The sequence below is a fragment of the Thermothelomyces heterothallicus genome (assembly GCF_042370625.1).
Source record: "Thermothelomyces heterothallicus CBS 202.75 unplaced genomic scaffold P884_scaffold_1, whole genome shotgun sequence".
NCBI classification, from domain to species: domain Eukaryota; kingdom Fungi; phylum Ascomycota; class Sordariomycetes; order Sordariales; family Chaetomiaceae; genus Thermothelomyces; species Thermothelomyces heterothallicus.
In genome coordinates this window covers 2,902,461-2,921,601 of record NW_027192562.1, presented here as the reverse complement: position 1 = coordinate 2,921,601, position 19,141 = coordinate 2,902,461, and the positions used below count along the sequence as shown (strand labels likewise).

Here is a 19,141-nt window from a genome sequence, read left to right as displayed (position 1 = left end):
GGTACAGTACCGACTGGTACGATACTCGGATGCTCCTAACCTGCATTTTTCTTGCCCGGAAGGTTACACCAACCAGCTCTGATCTGGCGAACGGACAAGCAGCCGCTGCCCGTCACGGAAAATCCATCCAATCCCCGCCGTTGTGTTTCTTATTACGGCGTTCCGCGCACCTCGACCCTGGGCTTGGGCACGCGCCTCCGTCAACTCATTCTAATAACTTTGCAGACGGACAACCGCGTCGCCTCTCACACACACTCTCTGTCACATACACACTTTCTCTTGCCCAGTCTGAGCCGACGACATCTCAACCAACAGGGCTCCCCTGTGCCCATTTTTCTGGCAGAGGACAGCAAAACAGAAAAACCATCAGCATCACGCTTCCGATCTATATATACGTACCACACACTCCTCGGGATTGATTGTCTGGACGCCGTCCCCATCAACTTGACGCGCTTGTAGTTGCGACTGCTGTCTTTTCTCTCCTCCTTTTGTTGTGTTGGGTACGACCCCCGCACGAGCCGCCGGTGCTACGTGACCCGTCGGCCGAGTCTGCGTTTTCGACGACACCTCGAGCGAGCCGACTTTCGGGCCCCGTCAAAGTCTGGTCTCGTGTGCGCCAACAGAAGCATTGCTGGTCGGGAAAAAGCACACACCGGCCCCTCGTGATCCGCCGGTCTTGCTGATGACCTGAGAAAGTTTGGGGGGACCATGCATACATACATACGTACACATACATAAACTTGTATATATTCATCGGGGCAACATTACTCCCATCCTCACTTCGCCTCCGGAGAAGCTCGCTACGCCTACCCCAGGCATGGACGGCAAGCCAGGAGAGGACGGGGCCGGCACAACAGGGCCCAAGATCATCCGGCCCATCCCTCGCCGCCCTTTCAACCTCGCGTTGTCGAGCCCGACGCCGCCCGAAGAGGACGACGACTACCCCTCCCCTCAACCCCACATCAGCGCCAGCGACCTGCGTTTCCTCGCCCCTCACCAACAACAGCACGCTGCCACTCCGGGAAGCGCTAGTGGGGATGGAAGCACCCCGCTCAGTCATACCACTTCCTATCTCAACCTGACGTCCCCTACCCTCCGCGGCATCTACTCACCCTCGACACTGGCTTCGTTTACTAAGGGTGAGGACGAGCTGGACCAGGAGGAGGACGAGGACGAGGACGAGAACCAGGACCAGGACCAGGACAACTACTTGAGGGACTCGGACCGCCCCAATGACGGAAACGCACTACTACCTGGTCTCTCCGCACGACGGAGCTCCCTCCACCCAGCGACAAGGTCGTCATCGTCATCAGCAGCAGCCACTGCAGTGACAGCAGCAAGCTCACCTCCGGTCCGGAAACGGGAGGTGGCTCTCCAGCTCGTCCTGCGTGCCGCCCTGCTCTTTGTGCTCGGCGTCGGCTACGGCGTGCTGGTCACGCGCCTGCCGCAGAACAGCCACCACCAGCACCACCACCCCAGCCGCCGCCTGGCCGCGGCGTACGAGTCCCACTGCGAATGGCGCTATCTCGTCTTCTGGGGCGTCGCGGGCGTCGCGCTGGGCAGCCTGCTGCCCTGGTTCGATCGCTTCTGGGAAGAGAGGGCCCAGCCGTCTTCTTCTTCTTCTTCTTCTTCTTCTTCCTCATTCTCTCGCCCCAGCAGCATGGCGAGGGCCGAGCATGCCGATGCCGACGCACCCGTCACGTCGAAACCCTCCCTAACCTCCCCGCCCCAGACGGACTGGGCCCTCGTCATCCGCGGCATCGGCGCATTCGTGGGCATCGTCTTCGCCATCCGAAGGCTGCCCTGGGCCTCCACCATGCAGGTGTCGCTGACCCTGGCCCTGGCCAACCCTTTCCTCTGGTATCTGATCGACCGCTCCAAGCCGGGTTTCCTGCTGAGCGCCGCCGTCGGCCTGGGCGGCGCCGCCCTCCTGATGGGCCTGGACCCGCAGGTCATGCCCGCCCCCACCGCGGCCGCCGCTTCCGGAGGAGGCGGGTGGGCGGCGGCGGTGAGGGACCGGCTGCGCCGCGGCGGCGATATTAATGCCGATAACGCCACCGCTCCCGGAGGAGCGGTGCCCGATGGCGCGGGGTGGGACGCCGCCGCCGGCGTTCTGCTCGGCGGGCTGGCGAGTCGGGAGACCATCGAGACGGGCATATGGATGCTGTCGGTGCTGTTCTGCAGCTGTGTCTGCTTTGGGAATATCGGCCGCCGCCTGGCGCTGAGCTCTTCTGCGGCCGGGAGAGGGAGGTGGGGCGGCGTGAGGTAGAGAGAAAAGGGGGCGGGGAGTATAGGTGAGGGTAGGGGTGTAAGGTTAAGGTCGGATGTTGAGTTGGGGTTCCAGGTTTGAGGATGAACGAAAATAAAGAGACGAGACAAGAGAGGGAAAGTAAAGAAACAGAAGGAGCAATTGTTCATTTCGTTTCTTTCAAACGGTCACGGTTGGTGATGGTAACAGTCTCGTTTAGTGTTCGCCGGAACCTCGTCAATAAAATAGCCAATAATGAGCGTCCGGGACAGAGCTCAGTTAAGAGTCTGTCTTATTCTTTCTCCTTCGTTTTTTTTTTCTTTCTTTTTCTTTTGTTCCTTAGAACCACATGAAACGGGTGGTTCGGATGGGAGAGAACAGGAAGACGAGAAAGTCGAGGAAGCGGGATATGGATATGGCCATCTTTTTTGCCGGTGAGTTTCGGTGTTATTCGGAGCGGCCGGGTTCCTCCTCGAAGCGATTTGTTGGTAGTTTGTACGCATGTACTTTCACTGGGTTTGAGTGTTGCGGGCATGACACGGTGAATGAAACCTGGGTTTCCCCCAAGTGGGTTGGGACACTCCGTGACCTATTTTATCTCTCGGCCCCGTCGCTACGCCTTCTCTCCCTCGCTTGCAGAGAAGTGAGGGGAGTGTCCAATGGCATTTGCCGCTCTAGAGCTCCGTGCCTCCTTTGTGTTGGACATGCTAATTCATATTGTGCCCGGCACGAACAATACTAAACCCGGGCAAACAAGGCTTGAATATGGATCCTGCCCATCGCCGGGGCCACACCCCATGGGAGTCGAATTGGCCACAGCATCTTTTGTTTCACTTCAAAGCTGTTCTTTGTCACGATATGTGATGCCATGGAGAACAGCATGCTATTCATGGGGTATCATTCCATTTCTTTCGTCCCAGAGAGCACGCAGGGCGAAACAACAACAGCCAGACAAGCGCCGCTGGATTAAACGCGTCATGCATCAGTTATCTCCGCCATCGCCGCGTCTCCGTCGCCTGGCGGTGCTGCTGGCTCAGCATCTGGCCCGTTCTGTGCTGAGCCTTGTGTTTCGTATATGGCCGCCTTGAGAGAATCTAGGTCCCTGACGACCGAGTCGTAAAATCCGGGAGTATTGGTTTCCGCTTCCGCCCCGGCCGCCTCGATCAGGATAAACCTTGCATCGAAGCCATTGTCCTTGACCTGCTGTGCGCCCTATAGTACCTTGTCAGTTTTTTGACGCCGCGGAGATCTGAGGGGAGTGAAATACACTCACATCACGGTCCACTTCCAGAATTGGCACCCTGTCATTGTCCAGAATGCCCTCCACCACCCTCTTGTTCGTCCCATGGACATTGTCGCCTTCTTCGCTAAACTCGAGAAAGAGGTCGCCATCACGCATCACGTTGAACGCTTGGACGTCCACAAAGTGGTAGTCCTTCCCATTGACCTCGCCTTCTTGGGGTTTGCGCGTGACATGAGGCGGAACCCTGGTGAAAACCCGTGCGTGCTCAGCAATGAACTGCTTGACCAGCTCGGATCTTGAACCGGGACTCGTGGTCCTGTCCACAATGACAATCGCCCTGCGATCATCAGGGTACACTGCTTCGCCGTTGGCGGCAACCTCCTCAACCTCGGCTTCCTCGACCGGCTTGTCCTTGAAGATGACGTCGATCTTGTCATCGTCATCAATTTTATCGAAAACAACCAGCTTGGTTTTACTGGCCAGCCTCAAGGCTTTCCACGCCTTGCTCGCCTTGCTCTCCATCGCCAATGCTTTGGACTCATCGTTGGTTGCCCTCTCAATGTCAAAGTCGGCATTGTCGATGGCATCCCTGAAGCTACTCAGCTCTGGAAGGCTGTACCTCTCGGGGTCCTGGAGCTTTTCCATGGCGCCGGTCTCGTCCTCGTCGCCGAGAAACTCGAGCGAACGCGAGTCATTAGGCAGTCGCCTTGTTCTCGCCATCCTGGTTGCCGTCGCCCTAGCGTCGTTGAACTGTTGGGGAGACAGGGGTGGGAGCTCGATGGACGGACAGTTCTCCATCTTCCAACGCACCCAGTTCTTGTCCCTCACAAGGACCGTACCGACCATTCGCTCAAAGAATGGGCCGTCAACCCCCCTCTGGAGGTACCTGGTGATCGAGCCTCTCATTTGTGTCGCCCATTTGGTGTCCTCTTCGCTCAGCTGCTGATCGGAGTAAGTCACCGACTTATTTGGGGTCTTGACGCTCGCCAGCTTCTCCTTTGCCTTTGGCGAGAGGGACAGGAGGAAGTCGAGGGTGATGAGCGCCTGGACGAGTATGTTACGCCGGAACGCGAGGTCGCTGATCTGCAGGGGTTGTCAGCGACGAGGCGAGCGTGGAAGAGAGGGATAATAACACACCTCGAGCTTGAACAGGTCCCTGCTCGTTAGGTATTTGGGGTTGAAGCTGTTGGCGAGTTCATCGTCGACGTCGTCCCGCTTCCGTTTGAGACTTGGTTTCGCGTCCTCATCTGGCTTATCTAGCTTCTCCTTGGCACGAGACGGCTTCTCCGGGTTGATGGTGCAAAAGGTCGTCACGGTTGCCTCAAGACCAGCTTTAAAGGCAGCAAAATGGCTCGGGTCGAAGAGCTTCTTCGGCTGGTTGAAGCTTTCCTGAAGCGCCCAGAATATGGGATACAGCGCGTCCGGATCCATGGGCTTGTCCTTTCGTGGCGTCGCATCCGTGTCCACGTCCATCCTCTCCCCATCCGTCGGCTGGGGCTCCTGGTCGTAGGTGGTAACATTTTCGACGTGGTACTCTCCTCTGAGGTTGACCGAGCTCTTGTCTCCAAGGGGGAAGCTCTGGAAGGTGAAAATGAAGACTCTGCCACAAAAGGCCGGATCGAGGGCTCTAGACAAGCGCCGGAGGAGCTCGTTACAGGTGCGGAGGATGACGAGTTGCTTCTGCTTGAAGTGCTTGGCGGTGATGCGCTCGCGACGTGACTCGAGAAAGTCGAATACCTTCCGGCAGCCGGCGATGGTTTGGCTGTCAAGCAGCTCCTCGACCAGCCAGAACAGCAGCGCTGGGTCGCATAGTTCGCAGTCCGAGAGGAGGGAGAGGATGTCGAGGAGGTTCCAGACGTTGACGAAGGCAGGAGACTCGATTGGCGTCGTTGCCTGGGGACATATGGCTGGTGAATATCAAGGCGCGGTTGACCTGGCCGGATCGGGAGGCCAACTCACAATCAATGTTTTGAAGATGTCCCGCGCGGCGGTTTCTATAAGGGCAAAGCGCTGTATCTTCTTGGTGTCGGCGGATTGGTCCGCCGTGACTTCGTAGCCCAGCGCATCGCTTAGCTGTCGCTCGAGATCGCCAAGGTCGGACTTTTCGAGGGGTGGCTCAATCGAGTTCGTTTTCTTGACGGACTCTGCGCGCGCGAGGAGGTCGTTTAGGAAGGCACCTGCTGCAGCAACGCCCAAGATGCCGTGGCTGTCAACGATTGCCGCCGGCATCTTGTTCGTCTGAGCAGTACCCAAAGTCGGGAGGGAAAAAAAATTCGAGTGTTTGCAGCTTGCAGTGGCTTCCAGACGCAAATTGAGGTGCTATCCTTCTTCGTGTTGACGTTGAGCGAGCGGAAGGAGCAACTGAAGCTCGAAAACGCGAGAGCAACGAGGGTTTGGCACGACGTTCTGGCCGAGTTGCAACTCGAATACACAGTATAGTTATCCGTACTCGGTTATCGACCGAAGATGCAAGGGCCCAATTCAATGGGACCCACATCATCTGCGAAGCAAGACGTGGGACTACAGTGTGGCGCACGGTTGCAAGCTAGAGAACTCGGAAACTCTGGAGCTCTGGAGCTCTGGAAGAGGGCAAAGGAAGGAACGGGTATGGCGTACTGTGCGAAGTATATGTTTTCGGTACGGAGTACGTACGGTACATACATCCTATCCACCCAGCCTGGCTCGATAAGATCAACTCGAGTTCCAAGTCTGGTTTATGCGGGAGCGCAATCACAACAACCAGCCCTCGATTTCGCGCGCTGCACGCGACAACAGGATTCGATATGCCTCCCGCCAAGCGAGTGAAGAGCAGCGCGGACTCCCGGTCGATTGCTGAGTCGTCAAAGCGGCCGACCGTCGAGGATCTGGAGGGGGAGAGCGAGTTCGCGAGTCTCGCGCGGCAGCATTGGCTCAAGGCGACGCCGAAACACGCATCCAAGGTCAAGGTAAAGAACGACGTGCTCAAGAGGGAGATATGGGGCGTTTTGGAAAAGGACAATTTTCCTATAAAGTCTCTGCTGGTGCTTGAAGGATTGCAGACGTTGGAGAGGTCGGTACCGTGCAGTTCCTCTGAAATGTTGTTGAATCCGGTCGCTGATTCTCTGCAGCTACCTGTGGCCCGGATATGGAGAGGACTCGTCCAACTACCATGTCCTCCTCATCATCTTGATAGTCAATGCCAAGCGGAGGGAGAGGTTAGGAACCTGGGGTGCGTGTCTTCACCCCACGAGGCTCCTGCTGAAGCTGACCCGCCGCAGACATCTTCGCCGACCGCCCCGCTGATTTCTCAGACCTCTTTCGCCGGGCCCTCTCCCTGTCGCTCGATGACTCGCTAACGTGGACCGTTCGAACCCATGTTCTGTTGTTTATCATCCACGCTTTCCAGAGTCTGGACTGTGCCATCGTTCGCAAGGAGTGCGCCCCTCTGGTTTCGATCTCGATCTGGCATAACCTATCGACGGAGGAGAAGCGCGTCGCAATCCTCGAAGCGAACCCGCAATTGAAGAAAGCTTGGAGGGCATCCACCAAGCGGTACGACTCTGCCGACGACGCCACGAAGTCCCGCCTGCGCTTCGAGAGGTCTTGGCTGTACACCTTGGTTCTTGACTTCCTGGCCTTGCTCTATACCGCGAACCCGAAACCAGAGCACTTGCTGTACTGCGAGCGCTTCGTCGAGCTCTTGACGGATCTGCTCAGCCAGCTGCCAACCCGGCGATACGTCAACACCCTTCTCCAGGACATGCACGTCCTCCCCGCCCTGACCCTGTCGCCTATCTACAACGACGAGGGAAGCGGCTTACTGCGAGAGATGTGTGCCTTATTCTCTCACTACACACATTTCTGCGTCGATGACTACTCCGGAGCCCAGCTCAGCCTTAATGAGGCGTATGATCGGCATTGCGGTGCCCTGGCTAGGCTGCAAAGGACCGCACTGAAGCATTTCAAGGAGAAGCTGACGCTGCTGGCACTGTCCAACTTTGGTTCGATCGACAAGAGATCCGGGCTCGAAAGCCTCCTTCAGCCGTTGACGGACGAGGAGCTCGCCCAGCTTACGCAACACCTGGGACTCCGCACCACATACCCAGACTCCGCTAAGATCCCGGTGGACCGCAAGTTCTTGATGGAGGTCCTTCTGTCCACCTTTGAGCGCCGAAAGACTTTCCAGGAGGCGGCCCGTGACTTGAGTGTCCTGCCGACCGAAGAAGAGCTTTTCGACGCCAGCCTCAGGCGGACCGATTACTACGACGGAGCTCGACCTGTGGCTCTTCCAAAGCTCAACCTACAGTATCTGTCAGTCGGCGACTTCCTTTGGCGCGCCCTGATTTTGTATCGGTGCGAGTCCTTCTATGCCATCCGCCAAGATATCGAGGATGTGTTGGCGCGGCTGAAGCCGGAGAGCAAACGCGGCGGGGTAACAACCTTCTCGGGCTTCTCAAGGATGGCTCTACCCATTGCCAAGCCGACCATCCTCGAGGTTGTACCGCCCCGCGTTGGTCAAGACAAGCCCTCCCTCGTCCGAGCCGAAGTGACTATCGATTTGAAGAGGCTGTCGCCACAGGTGCGTCGAGAGTGGGAATCCCTGCGCTCCGACGACGTGCTCTTTCTCGTCGCGGTGGACGCGTCGAGGTCAAGGCAGAGCGCAAACGGCCGTGAGCCGCAATCAGAGGCCGAGAAACTTGGCCTGGTAGCCGTCCGCGCTGCAGAGGTCTTGCAGGTGCTTGACGACAAGGGACGAGCGATCAGAGATGTTAATGCTTATTTCGACGGCCATGGCCGCAGCGATTCTCGGAGGATACACCTAGGACTCGATGCGGCGGCTTACAAGGCAGACACCGAGGGCAAGCGGAACGTCTATGACGGAATCAACCTCCTCGTGCGACGCAGTGGCCGAGAGAACAACTTCAAGCCAGTACTAGAGTCGATCCGGGATCTCACGCTTTCCGATGTCCCACTCGCTCCCTGGCTGCACGAAGTCTTCCTAGGCTATGGAGACCCAGCCGGTGCCACCTACAAGCATCTGCCCAACCGCGTCAGAAAGGTTGACTTCCGAGATACTTTTCTGAACTGGCAGCATCTTGTTGAGAGCCTTCCCGGAAAGATTGTCGAACCCAGCAACGACGTCTCTGGAAGCTTCGGTCCACCATACGTGTTGGAGACCGTCGAGAAGCAGCCTGAGGACGCTGTTTCTAAGCCTTCAAAGAAGAGAAGGCGAGATGCAGAGCCAGCCTTGATTGCCGAGATCGAAACAGTCCATGTTTCAACTTACAAGCCTCCAAACAACGGGCCTTACCCAGTCGACGCGCCAAAGCTTAACAAGGTTCGGTTCACGCCGACACAGATCGAAGCGATCATCTCAGGGACACAGCCTGGGTTGACTGTCATCGTTGGCCCACCCGGCACGGGCAAGACAGACGTGGCCACCCAGATCATCAACAACATATACCACAACTTCCCGGAGCAGAAGACACTCCTCATTGCGCACAGCAACCAGGCTCTCAATCAATTATTCGCCAAGATCGTGGCTCTCGACATCGACGAGCGTCATCTCCTTCGACTCGGTCATGGAGAAGAGGAGCTGGAAACCGAAGCGAGCTTCAGCAAGCATGGGAGGGTGGAGTCGTTCCTCGAGAACCGGCAGCGCTTTCTCCTGGAAGTCAGTCGTCTAGCCGCAAGTATGGGCGCACCCGGCGCTCACGGCAATTCCGCCGAGACAGCCGGATACTTCAACTCGGTCTATGTTGAGCCGGCCTGGGCCAAATTCAACGACGCCGTCAAGTCGGAGGAAGTGGGCCCCCAAGAGATTGTTCAGGCGTTTCCCTTCCACGCCTATTTCGCGGATGCCCCGCAGCCCCTGTTCCCGCCAGAGGCGGACCGCGAAACGGTTCTTGAGATCGCCAATGGATGTTATCGTCATATTTCCAAGATCTTCTCGGAGCTGGCAGATGTGTTGCCCTTTGAAATTCTGCGACGCGACAAGGACAAGGCCAACTACCTCCTGACCAGTGAAGCCCGGATCATCGCCATGACCTCAACGCACGCGGCAATGAGGAGAGGGGAGATCGCCTCACTCGACTTCCACTACGACAATGTTGTCATGGAAGAGGCCGCCCAGATCACCGAGATTGAGAACTTTATCCCATTCGCCATGCAGAAACCAAAAGACGGACGACCGGGTCTCCAGAGGGTGGTCCTGTGCGGTGACCACTACCAGAACTCGCCCATCATACAGGGGCTGGCATTCCGGCACTACGCAAACCTGGAGCAGTCACTCTTTTCTCGCCTTGTCCGTCTCGGGGTCCCTACCATCAACCTCGACCAGCAAGGCCGCGCTCGCCCATCCATCTCCAACTTGTACAAGTGGCGGTACCCTCACCTGACGGATCTGCCGCATACCAAGACGGAGGAGGAATTTCTCACCGCCAATGCCGGGTTCAAGTTCGAGTACCAGTTTATCAACGTTCCCGACTACAAGGGTAAAGGAGAGACGGAGCCGTCGCCGCATTTTATCCAGAACCTGGGCGAAGCGGAATACGCCGTCGCCATCTACCAGTACATGCGCCTGCTGGGCTACCCGGCATCCAAGATCAGTATCTTGGCCACTTATGCCGGGCAGAAGGCGCTCATCAAGGATGTCCTAGCTCACCGATGCGCCAAGAATCCGATCTTTGGACTGCCTCGCGTCGTCACCACTGTCGACAAGTACCAGGGCGAGCAAAATGACTGTAAGTTGCGGTGTCCTAGCCGTTTGATAGACCACAGATTTGAACGGAAAAAAAGGAAAAAAAAAAAAAAAAAAAAAAAAAAAAAAAAAAAAAAAAAAAAAAAAAAACTAACATGCCCTTCTCCCAGACATCATCCTCTCTCTCACGCGCACCACCCGCGTCGGCTACCTCCGTGACATCCGCCGCTTGACCGTCGCGCTCTCGCGCGCTCGCCTGGGCTTGTACATCCTCGGCCGGCGCGAGGTGTTTGAGTCGTGCTACGAGCTTCGCCAGGCCTTCGAGCTACTGCTGCAGCGGCCGGACAAGCTGACACTCGTCACAGGCGAGATGTGGCCGTCGAAGAGGAGGGTATCGGTGGAGGCTAACCACGAGGAGCGGAAGGAAGGGGGGGAGGAGGCAGATGGGGAACCGGAAGGAGAGGAGACGGGCCCGGGTCAAGAGGTGGTGCAACGGCACGGGGAGGCGGTCATGGAGGGGGTGGAGCATCTCGGGCAGTATGTCTTTGAGATGACCAAGACAAGGGTGCAGCAGCTGCGGGAGGAGAGGGGGTTGGCAGGGGAGGTACCCGTTGAGACGGCGGTGGAAGAGGCTGAGGAGAAGTATGGCGATTCTGGAATGGGCGATGGTGTCGAGGAGCAGGAGGAGGAGGGGCGCGAGGAAGGAGAGGAGCGCGCGGTTCGGGGGGATGGGTTTGAGATCGAAGAGGATTGATCAAGAGGCTAAAGGGCCGTCAACGAACGCGATGTCGATGGGGGATACTTCGGGGTCTTTGTGTTTGTATAAATTGTTCTCTGATGACCTTGGGTGTTGTTTTTTTCTCTTTTTTTTCCCCCTCCGGAGCGAGGGATAAAAGCATGCTTCAATGAGGTGTCGTTCTTCGTCCGCCACGGCATGAGCCGCAATGGGCAGCCCAAGACTGGCCATCTGGAATCCGGGTTGACATCACATGCCTGCACACTAACAGACGTTTATGTCGTCACCGTGCAGGACGACATACTGTTGAAACCCGGAACACGTATACAACAACCAGCCAGATCCCGTCGCATGAGCATATAGGTACTTCCAACGCCCAGACAGCGTGGGAGCAGGAAATGTGTAGATGATAACAGCGGGACACGACGAAGAATAGCTCAGTCTTCCGTTGGGCATTCAAGGGCACCATTGCGCCAACCTGCCCTCACTCTTAAAACCCTGGCCGTTTAAACACATAGATTTGGAATAGCCACTTTGATGAGTCAGACTGTCCGGTGCCGCTTCCACTGCGAAATCTGATTCGACGGAGTTGATGGCAAGGGCGTCGCTTGGGCTTCAACCTCGTTTGCAGACTTTCGAGGAACGCGCTGGCAGTGGCGAACCGCTTGCGCAAAGCGTTCTCCCGCCCATGGAGCGACTTGTGTCGGTGGTCTCGGGTGCAATGGTACCGCCCTCGTGTAACCCAAGGGTCCCAGAGTTGAAACAGTCGGCCCAAGGTTGCACCTATGATAGGGTGTTCTTTCGCCAAGGGGGAGCGAGACGGTTGGCAGGAGGCGCGGGATGGAGGAACGCAGGCATCCATGTGGCCCGGCTGGTCTCTGGACGGCAAATGGACTTTTGGCAACGCTAGTCTCGGCCCTTCGTCGACGTACTTTTCACAACAGAATTGTTCGAGTGTAGTTTACTTCACTAAATGCGTTGTGAGATGATCTCGGCTTAGAGCGACCGAGGCTTTGGTCATGGAACAGCTTTGATTGGATCTTGAATCGCGGGCTTGGGAGTTTTTGTAGGAATCGCAGGCGCGACTCTGCACAGGATGACGCAACTACCGTGTGACTTGGGCGAGGGGATTCCCGAAGACAAAGGCAATCCCGCATGAGGGGCTCAGATCCCCGGTCCTCAGGCTGCGGGGACAGACTGGACGTCTGCGCCACACGTAACGTATTGACCAATCGAGAGGAAGGTTTCGGACTGATGTAGTATGTGCATACCTACCTTAGGCTCCTATAGATACATGCGGAATTAATCTCAGTAGGTTTGGGCTGTTGCCGTGCACTGCCCGTTGCACCGACGGCAGCAGAGCGGAGAGCCAAGAAGCGAGCGTATATCAAAACGGTTGTAATCTAGATTAGCCGCGGAACAGGTCATCTCCCAGTTTGCCTACCGTGCCATGTGATGTAGAATCACATCCGTCCATGGTTGCACCCGAAGATGGAATCCTGACCTAAGCGTTCGCGCTGTGGAAAGCACACTGAAATTTCCGCCGCAGTCGATGATGGCCCGAGGGTTTCCCCACCAATTTGTGAAGTCCGGCGGGGTGGTATAAAAGCAGCTCCAGATCGAATATGGAGCAACAGGCTCCGCCAGCCCAGCTCGCGCCGTTCCACGAACACGAAAGCCTAGCTCAGGCGCTCAAGCAGACTGGCATAAGATGCACAAACAAAGGCACTCAAAAATACTATAATTTCAGGTATTCTTCTTAGAAATTGTCGATTTCCGTAGAGGCACCCAGCTCTTGTGCTTTCAGTTGTTAAGTCCTCGTAGTGTGTACTCTGTATGTACGGAAGAGGTACGAAGTACATACACCACAGTAGCGGAGCCTCGGGTGGAGTAAGGCTGGTGCGGCAAGGTACCTTGACAGGGACCATGAAGGAACGCGGAGTATGACCGAGGAGTACGGACGTGCTGGGCGACTTGGCCTTTTAGTTATTGAAGGCACGGTTTGCAACCTCCTGCACACAACAACAAGCAGCCATACTTATCGTCTCACCAACCATGTACGAAGCTACAAGTGGGCATGTCTCATTCCTCACCCGGATTTATTCCATGAAAAGTTGAGTTTTTTTCTTCTTTAAGTATTTTTGGCGCTGTGGTCCGGTGGATTCTCAAAACCACCCCGCCTTTAATTGCACACCTACCTACCTAGGGTAGCTGACCTTACACAATAATTAATACTCGTACCGATGGAGAAGTATCTGCAGTAACTATGTACCTTGTAGCAATGCGGGGCCCACGTGCCACCTTGAGGATGGCAGAGTCAGCTTTGAGTGTCCGAATGCTAAATGCGGTGCGTTCTTTTTAGAAATCACAAGTTGTACCATTGGGGAGGGGTTATCATCAAAAGAAGATTAGAGCATGCCTGGGCACTGATGGGGTTGTCAGGTCATGGTTTCAGCCCAAGTGGTTATCGATGTGCTCGCCTGTGCAAAACCACTGGTCAGCATCCGCGTGCGTTTTGTTCCGTGTAACAGCTACTCACCAGAAACCATCTTCCGGGCGTCTAGCTGCACAAAAAGACTGGGTATACAACATATTGAGATGCAAGATAATGTAGATGTTGCAGTATCAAATCGACGTGATACTAGAACTCGAAATCTGGGTAAAAAACAAAGCAATCCAGTAGGAGTACCCTCTGCAACCAAACCCGCAAGGTGGTACCTAGTACAGACCTACAGCCTTTTTGTGGCCATAGCGCGAACTGACTTTTGGTGCGGCCACAGCAAACCCAGGCGGCGCTGCCCACACACCCTTTCCTCCGCCATCAGAAAGCAAGCTCCCCCAAAAATTTTCTGGGCTCTGCTTTCCTCTCCCACCACCCATTCCCACACCTTTGTGAAATCCACGGGAGGAATCGATTGATTCCCTTGTTTTCACACATTAATACCGCCGGTATCTCTTCTCCTCAAGGATTTCGAATCCAGGGAATAGAGATATACATCTCCACTCTTCCGCTGTTAATCGCGAAGACGTTGGACCGCGCGAGTTTTGCGAGTTTTACGACTCCCCGTCGCTCTCGGTCGCCTTGTCGGTTTCCCTTGCGACAACCCACCACACTCTTTCAGGTCTGAAGAGTCTCCTGCACTTCGACCACCCGAACCCTTCGAGTGCGCTGCGATTTTTTTTCCCTTTTCCTTTCTCTGACCGGTACAGGCTGGATCACGAGGAACGGACCGACAATCATTTACTTCTGCCTGCGCGACACGCCGGATCTGAGATTCGCCGTGCGGTTGGACTGACCCGATAAATCCGCAACCCAACGTATCCATCAACCGCACACACATAATTGCCAAGGACACGGCTTTCGAGTCACCAGTTCCCTTCATGACTTCTACTGCGAGTCAGCAAAACCAAAACCCGGCGCAAACCCCCGCAGCTCCTGCAGCCGCTCCGTCGTATGCTTCCGCCGCCGGTGCGAACAAGAAGCCGACATCCTCGCCGCTGATCGCGACGGGCTCGCAGCCGCCCGTGGTGGTTGGTTCCTCGACGCCCGCTTCTCAGAATGGCAAACCTTCGGCTGCCACCCCGATGAACAACAGGCCTAACATCACCCCAGCAGTTCCAGTTACCGCGCCGCCGGTTGCCCGTGGCAGCTCTGTCGTCAATGGCGGTGCCGACCACGCTCGCAAGAGCTCCGTGACCATCAGCGCGAACGCGCCGGCTGGCCACATTGCCAACGGCGGCTCTGCCGGTGGCCCCAAGGGTATCCAGTTTGGCTTCAACGAGTCGCCAGCCATCGCTCACAGCACTCCTCAAATGGGGGGCGCTGCGCCGATTCCCATCCCCGGAAGCGGCAATCCCAGGATCCCGTCGCCCGCTCATTCGCCATCGCCCATTCCCCAAGTTCCCCAACAGAGCGGCGGTGGCCAGCGGGCTCCCTCGATTCCTCCGGCACCAGTGACGTTCGGCAGTTTTCCGGGCGATAACGACGTATGTATTCCCCCCCTTTCGAACACACCCCTTTCTCTTCGCTAATCGCCCCCCTCTCAGCGCCACATGAAGCAGCACAACCCTGTCGCCATGGGCCAGAGCCAGAGCCCCCACACCAGACGCGATTCGCAGGCTTCTGCTCACGGCGACGGCGTCGGTCACGGCGGTCCGGCGCACGGTCGAGGCGGCTACCAGGGCCAAGGTCGCGGCCGCGGAAATTTCAACCCACAATACAACAACTCCAACATGGGGTACCCCCCCAACAGGAACTTCTCGGGTCCCAATGGCGGCCGGGGAGGCATGCCTCCTTATCACCAAGGCCGCGGCGGAATGCAGCAGTTCCCGAATTCGCCCCAACCGCATCGTGCCAGCCCGGCAACGACCCCGGCGATGCCACATGTCACGCCCACGATGCAACCTGCCGCCCTCGCTGCCGGCGCCCAGCCATATCACTACCCCGGCATGAATCCGGCAATTCCTCCTTATGCTCATCAAGTAAAGTCCCTTTCTGTTAACAACGATAACCCCTCTTTCAAGGCCCAGAAGAAGAACAAGGCGGCGCGTCGGGACTCGGAGAGCGCACACCATCTGCGAGCTCCCAACGCCTCCCGCAAGCAGACAATCACGGAGCCCACTCAGCGGCCCCGGCGTCAAAGCAAGCGTTGCGACTCGGCGGCCGACTGCCATCAGAATGTCAATGGCGGCACACCGTCGCTCGAGGATTGTTTAGATGCCCTGTCCGCTTCCTACAACTTTCAACCAGGGCGTCCGACTGCCATGTTTGCTCCTCAACTAATGGGCCCAATTGATTTGTCGCCAGAGAGTGGTACTTTTGAGAAGCTGCTAACAGCAAAGAAGATGCAGATGGGAGCCCCTTACGGTATGCCGCCGCCGATGGATACCTATCGCATGAATTACCAGTATCCTCCGCAGCCGATGAACCATTATATGCCACAGCCCTCACAGTTTGCCCCTGGTCCTCACCAAACGTTTGTTCCTCCGTATGGGCCCGGGCAGCCCGCTGCCCAACCGATGTCTCGTAACGCTTCGCAGGTATCGGACCGGCCGGCCTCGAGCACCGGTCAGGCTCAACAAGCGCCGGCTGCGGCTCAAGGTACCCCCCAGCAGCGGCCGGCTCAAGCGGCGCCAGCCATTGTGTCTTCGCCGGCCTTCTCTCGACCTAAAAAGAGTGCGGCGATCGTTATCAAGGATTCGGAAGGTAAAGTCGTCGACCTGACTGCGGCTATGAAGACTCCCGCCTCCCCGGCACCCGCCGTCCAACCGTCCAAGACGCCTCCTGCGATCGTCTCTACCCCAACACCGCCACCTAAATCGTCAACGCCTTCCCATGGTCGCACCGACAGTACTACTACCGGAAAGACGGCCGAAGAGGTTCGCACTGAATTCATGAACCTTGTGAGGAAGCAAGCCGACTCCGCGCCATCTTCTGACGGGAAGCCCAAGGAGGACGAGGCCGCCAAATCCGCCGAGGGCAAGGCGGCGGCTGACAAGGCTGCTGAAGAGAAGGCCAATGAAGAAAAGGCAGCTGCTGAGAAGACAGCTGCTGAAGAGAAGGCCAAAGAGGATGCTCGCCTCGAGGAGGAGAAGAAAGCCGCCGAGGAGGCAAAGGCAGCTGAGGAGGCCAAGGCCGCTGAGGAAGCCAGGGCTGCCGAGGAGGCAAAAGCGGCTGAGGAGACAAAGGCCGCTCAGGAAGCCGGGGCTGCCGAAGAGGCGAAGGAGAAGGAGAAGGCCGAGGCTGATACAAAGGCAAAGGCTGATGCTGAAGCCGCCACCGAATCCGCAAAGGCTTCAAAACCAAAGGAGGAGAAGACTCCCGACGAAATGGACGAGGAGGAGCTTGAGCGTATCATCCGGGAGATGGAAGAGGAGGATGCCCGTCGTGAAAGGGAACAGGAGGAGATCTCCGCCAGGAAGAAGGCCCAGCAGGAGGAGGAGAAGAAGCGCGCCGAGGCTCTCAGGCTCCAGACCGCCGCCGAGAACGACAGGAAGCTCAGAGAGCAAGAGGCGGAGATGGAGCGACTTGAGGAGGAACGTGAACGTCGCCGCAGAGAGGAAGAGGCCAAGGGTAACCATGTGTCCGTGGCCGAGCTTTTGTCGAAGCCGATGAGCGCGCTGAAGCTGTCCGACAAAGAACCGTCTGAGAAGACTGGTGCCGCCTCTGACGCCACCACGGGCACGAAGACCGGGACCTCAGACAAAACCAAGAGCAAGCCCGCTGCCCTTAACCTGGCGCCCCTCAAGACGACGCCGGTTGAAGCTCCCCAGCCGAGTGCCGCACTCCAGTCTCTTCGCTCTGCTCGTTTCCTACCGGGCGTCGAGCACAACATCTACCCTCCGGGCATCGCGTCACCCAACCCTGCGCTCAACGCGGCCGTTCAGAAGAAGGGGAAGATCTTCAGGTACGATGCTCAGTTCTTGCTCCAGTTCCAGCATGTCTTCACCGAGCAGCCCTCGTTGGAGTTCCACCAGCAGGTCAAGGCGCTCATCGGAGACTCGGACGGCTCTCGTTCTGCTTCGGCTCGCACCCCCGGTGCCGGCTCAGGGAGACAAGGCTCGCGTGCTGGTGCCTCTTCCGCATTCCCGTCTGGAGGCGCCTTCGGCCAGTTCGGAGCATCCAAGACTCTGCCTTCAGGTACCACTTCAGAGCAACGTTTCGCCATGTCTCAGGGCAACGTGGGCAGGTCTGCCACGGGCTCGATAGGCGGCTTCAGCCGCGGAGGTGCTTTCCCCGGACAAATGAGTCGGACGCCCTCTTCTAACGCTGCCGGCTTGCCTTCTCCTCGAACCGACAGTAGGCGCGGCGGTAGCAGGAAGTTTGGCAATGCCAAGCAGAGTGAGGCCCAGGCGGCAAAGACCATGCCTCTCACCCACGGTCAGGAGGTTAAGCCCATCACGATTTCGGCCACTGGCTGGAAACCTACCAGCATTGGCAACAAGGCTGCTCAGAATCCTACTGCCGTTCTCAATAACGGTGGCCATCTTGACCCCGAGATGGTGCAACGCAAGGTCAAGGCTGCTCTGAACAAGATGACTCCCGACAATTTTGACAGGATCTCGGACCAAATTCTCACGATTGCCGGGCAGTCCAAGAACGAGCCCGACGGTCGCACCCTGCGCCAAGTCATCCAGCTCACTTTTGAGAAGGCAACCGACGAAGCTCATTGGGCTTCCATGTACGCCAAGTTTTGCAAGCGTATGCTTGAGACCATGAGCCCTGAGATTCGTGATGAGAGCATCCTCGACAAGGCTGGCAACGTCGTCAGTGGCGGCGCTTTGTTCCGCAAGTATCTCCTGAACAGGTGCCAGGAGGAGTTTGAGCGTGGGTGGAAGGTCGACCTCCCGAAACCCAAGGAGGGCGCAGACAAGAAAGCCACCGAGGCGGCTCTGCTCTCAGACGAATACTACATTGCCGCTGCCGCCAAGCGACGTGGTCTGGGTCTTGTTCAGTTCATCGGCGAGCTCTACAAGCTCGGTATGCTCACTGAGCGCATCATGCACGAGTGCGTGCGCAAGCTGCTCGAGTTCACCGGTGTCCCCGATGAGGCCGAGATTGAGTCGCTCACAAAGCTCCTTCGGACGATCGGTGGCAACTTGGATAGCACCGAGAAGGGTCGTGCGTTCATGGAGGCGTATTTCAATAGGATCGAGAGCATCATCAACCTCGAGGGCTTGCCGAGTCGCCTCAAGTTCATGCTCATGGACGTCGTTGACCTGCGCAAGGCTGGCTGGGTCTCCAAGGAGGCTAACAAAGGCCCCAAGACCCTGGAGGAAGTTAGAGCAGAGGTAAGTGTGTCGATTTCCGATTCACTGGTGATATTGAGACTAATGCGGCAGGCCCAGGCTGAGGCTGCGGCTGCCCTCAAGGCAGCCGAGAGCGCTCGCAATAGCCAGCGCGGTGCCCCTGGCGGCCGGCCCATGGGAGGTCGGGGCGAGTCGAGGAACTTCTCGTACAACAATGCGGCACCTAACCATGTCGGCATTGACGATCTCCGGCGCCTCAAGGGATCTTCAAGCCGTACCTCGAGCCAGAATCCGTCCTTTGGCCCCACGTCGATGTTCAACTCTCGGAGCAACAGCGGCCGCGCTCGCGTGGGTGGCCCTGGTGGTGCTTTCGGTCGTGCTGGCGAGGACTCTGGTGCGTCCTCGCGCACCGGGACGCCACCTGTCCGTGACCGTGACTCAGTCGCCCATGCAAATGCATTCGGGTACGTAGTCCCCCTCACTTAG

General features: G+C 57.3%; 4 protein-coding genes across 4 annotated transcripts; 3 read left to right on the top strand and 1 right to left on the bottom strand.

Moving 5' to 3' along the window:
* Window positions 1-817: 817 nt before the first annotated feature.
* Window positions 818-2,269, top strand: P884DRAFT_266382 (insulin-induced protein-domain-containing protein; the record flags this gene model as incomplete). The annotated part of the gene is made up of 1 exon (XM_069442026.1): window positions 818-2,269. The coding sequence occupies one exon, from the start codon at window positions 818-820 to the stop codon at window positions 2,267-2,269; it is 1,452 nt and encodes a 483-aa protein (XP_069302180.1).
* A 584-nt stretch (window positions 2,270-2,853) lies between these two features.
* Window positions 2,854-5,890, bottom strand: P884DRAFT_215743 (THO complex subunit 1 transcription elongation factor-domain-containing protein). The gene is made up of 4 exons (XM_069439281.1): window positions 5,451-5,890; window positions 4,629-5,384; window positions 3,522-4,574; window positions 2,854-3,460 (listed from the first exon to the last, which is right to left on the bottom strand). The coding sequence occupies exons 1-4, from the start codon at window positions 5,718-5,720 to the stop codon at window positions 3,224-3,226; spliced, it is 2,316 nt and encodes a 771-aa protein (XP_069302179.1). The 5' UTR covers window positions 5,721-5,890; the 3' UTR covers window positions 2,854-3,223.
* Window positions 5,891-6,206: 316 nt separating this feature from the next.
* P884DRAFT_326605 (P-loop containing nucleoside triphosphate hydrolase protein) lies at window positions 6,207-11,069 on the top strand. The gene is made up of 4 exons (XM_069445483.1): window positions 6,207-6,540; window positions 6,599-6,699; window positions 6,749-10,213; window positions 10,341-11,069. The coding sequence occupies exons 1-4, from the start codon at window positions 6,275-6,277 to the stop codon at window positions 10,922-10,924; spliced, it is 4,416 nt and encodes a 1,471-aa protein (XP_069302178.1). The 5' UTR covers window positions 6,207-6,274; the 3' UTR covers window positions 10,925-11,069.
* Window positions 11,070-14,287: 3,218 nt separating this feature from the next.
* Window positions 14,288-19,141, top strand: P884DRAFT_190611 (uncharacterized protein; the record flags this gene model as incomplete). Its single annotated transcript, XM_069437523.1, has 4 exons — window positions 14,288-14,893; window positions 14,954-15,388; window positions 15,752-18,697; window positions 18,755-19,141. 4 exons carry the CDS (start codon window positions 14,288-14,290, stop codon window positions 19,139-19,141), a joined length of 4,374 nt encoding a protein of 1,457 aa, XP_069302177.1.

Bases quoted from the DNA above. Each gene is read 5' to 3' on its own strand.
- P884DRAFT_215743 (XM_069439281.1), bottom strand. From the start codon at position 5,720: ATGCCGGCGGCAATCGTTGACAGCCACGGCATCTTGGGCGTTGCTGCA. The intron at 5,385-5,450 runs GTGAGTTGGCCT...ATATGTCCCCAG, and splicing joins ACATCTTCAAAACATTGATT to GCAACGACGCCAATCGAGTC. The intron at 3,461-3,521 runs GTGAGTGTATTT...AAGGTACTATAG, and splicing joins TTCTGGAAGTGGACCGTGAT to GGCGCACAGCAGGTCAAGGA.
- P884DRAFT_326605 (XM_069445483.1), top strand. From the start codon at position 6,275: ATGCCTCCCGCCAAGCGAGTGAAGAGCAGCGCGGACTCCCGGTCGATT. The intron at 6,700-6,748 runs GTGCGTGTCTTC...GACCCGCCGCAG, and splicing joins GGAGAGGTTAGGAACCTGGG to ACATCTTCGCCGACCGCCCC. The intron at 10,214-10,340 runs GTAAGTTGCGGT...CCCTTCTCCCAG, and splicing joins CCAGGGCGAGCAAAATGACT to ACATCATCCTCTCTCTCACG.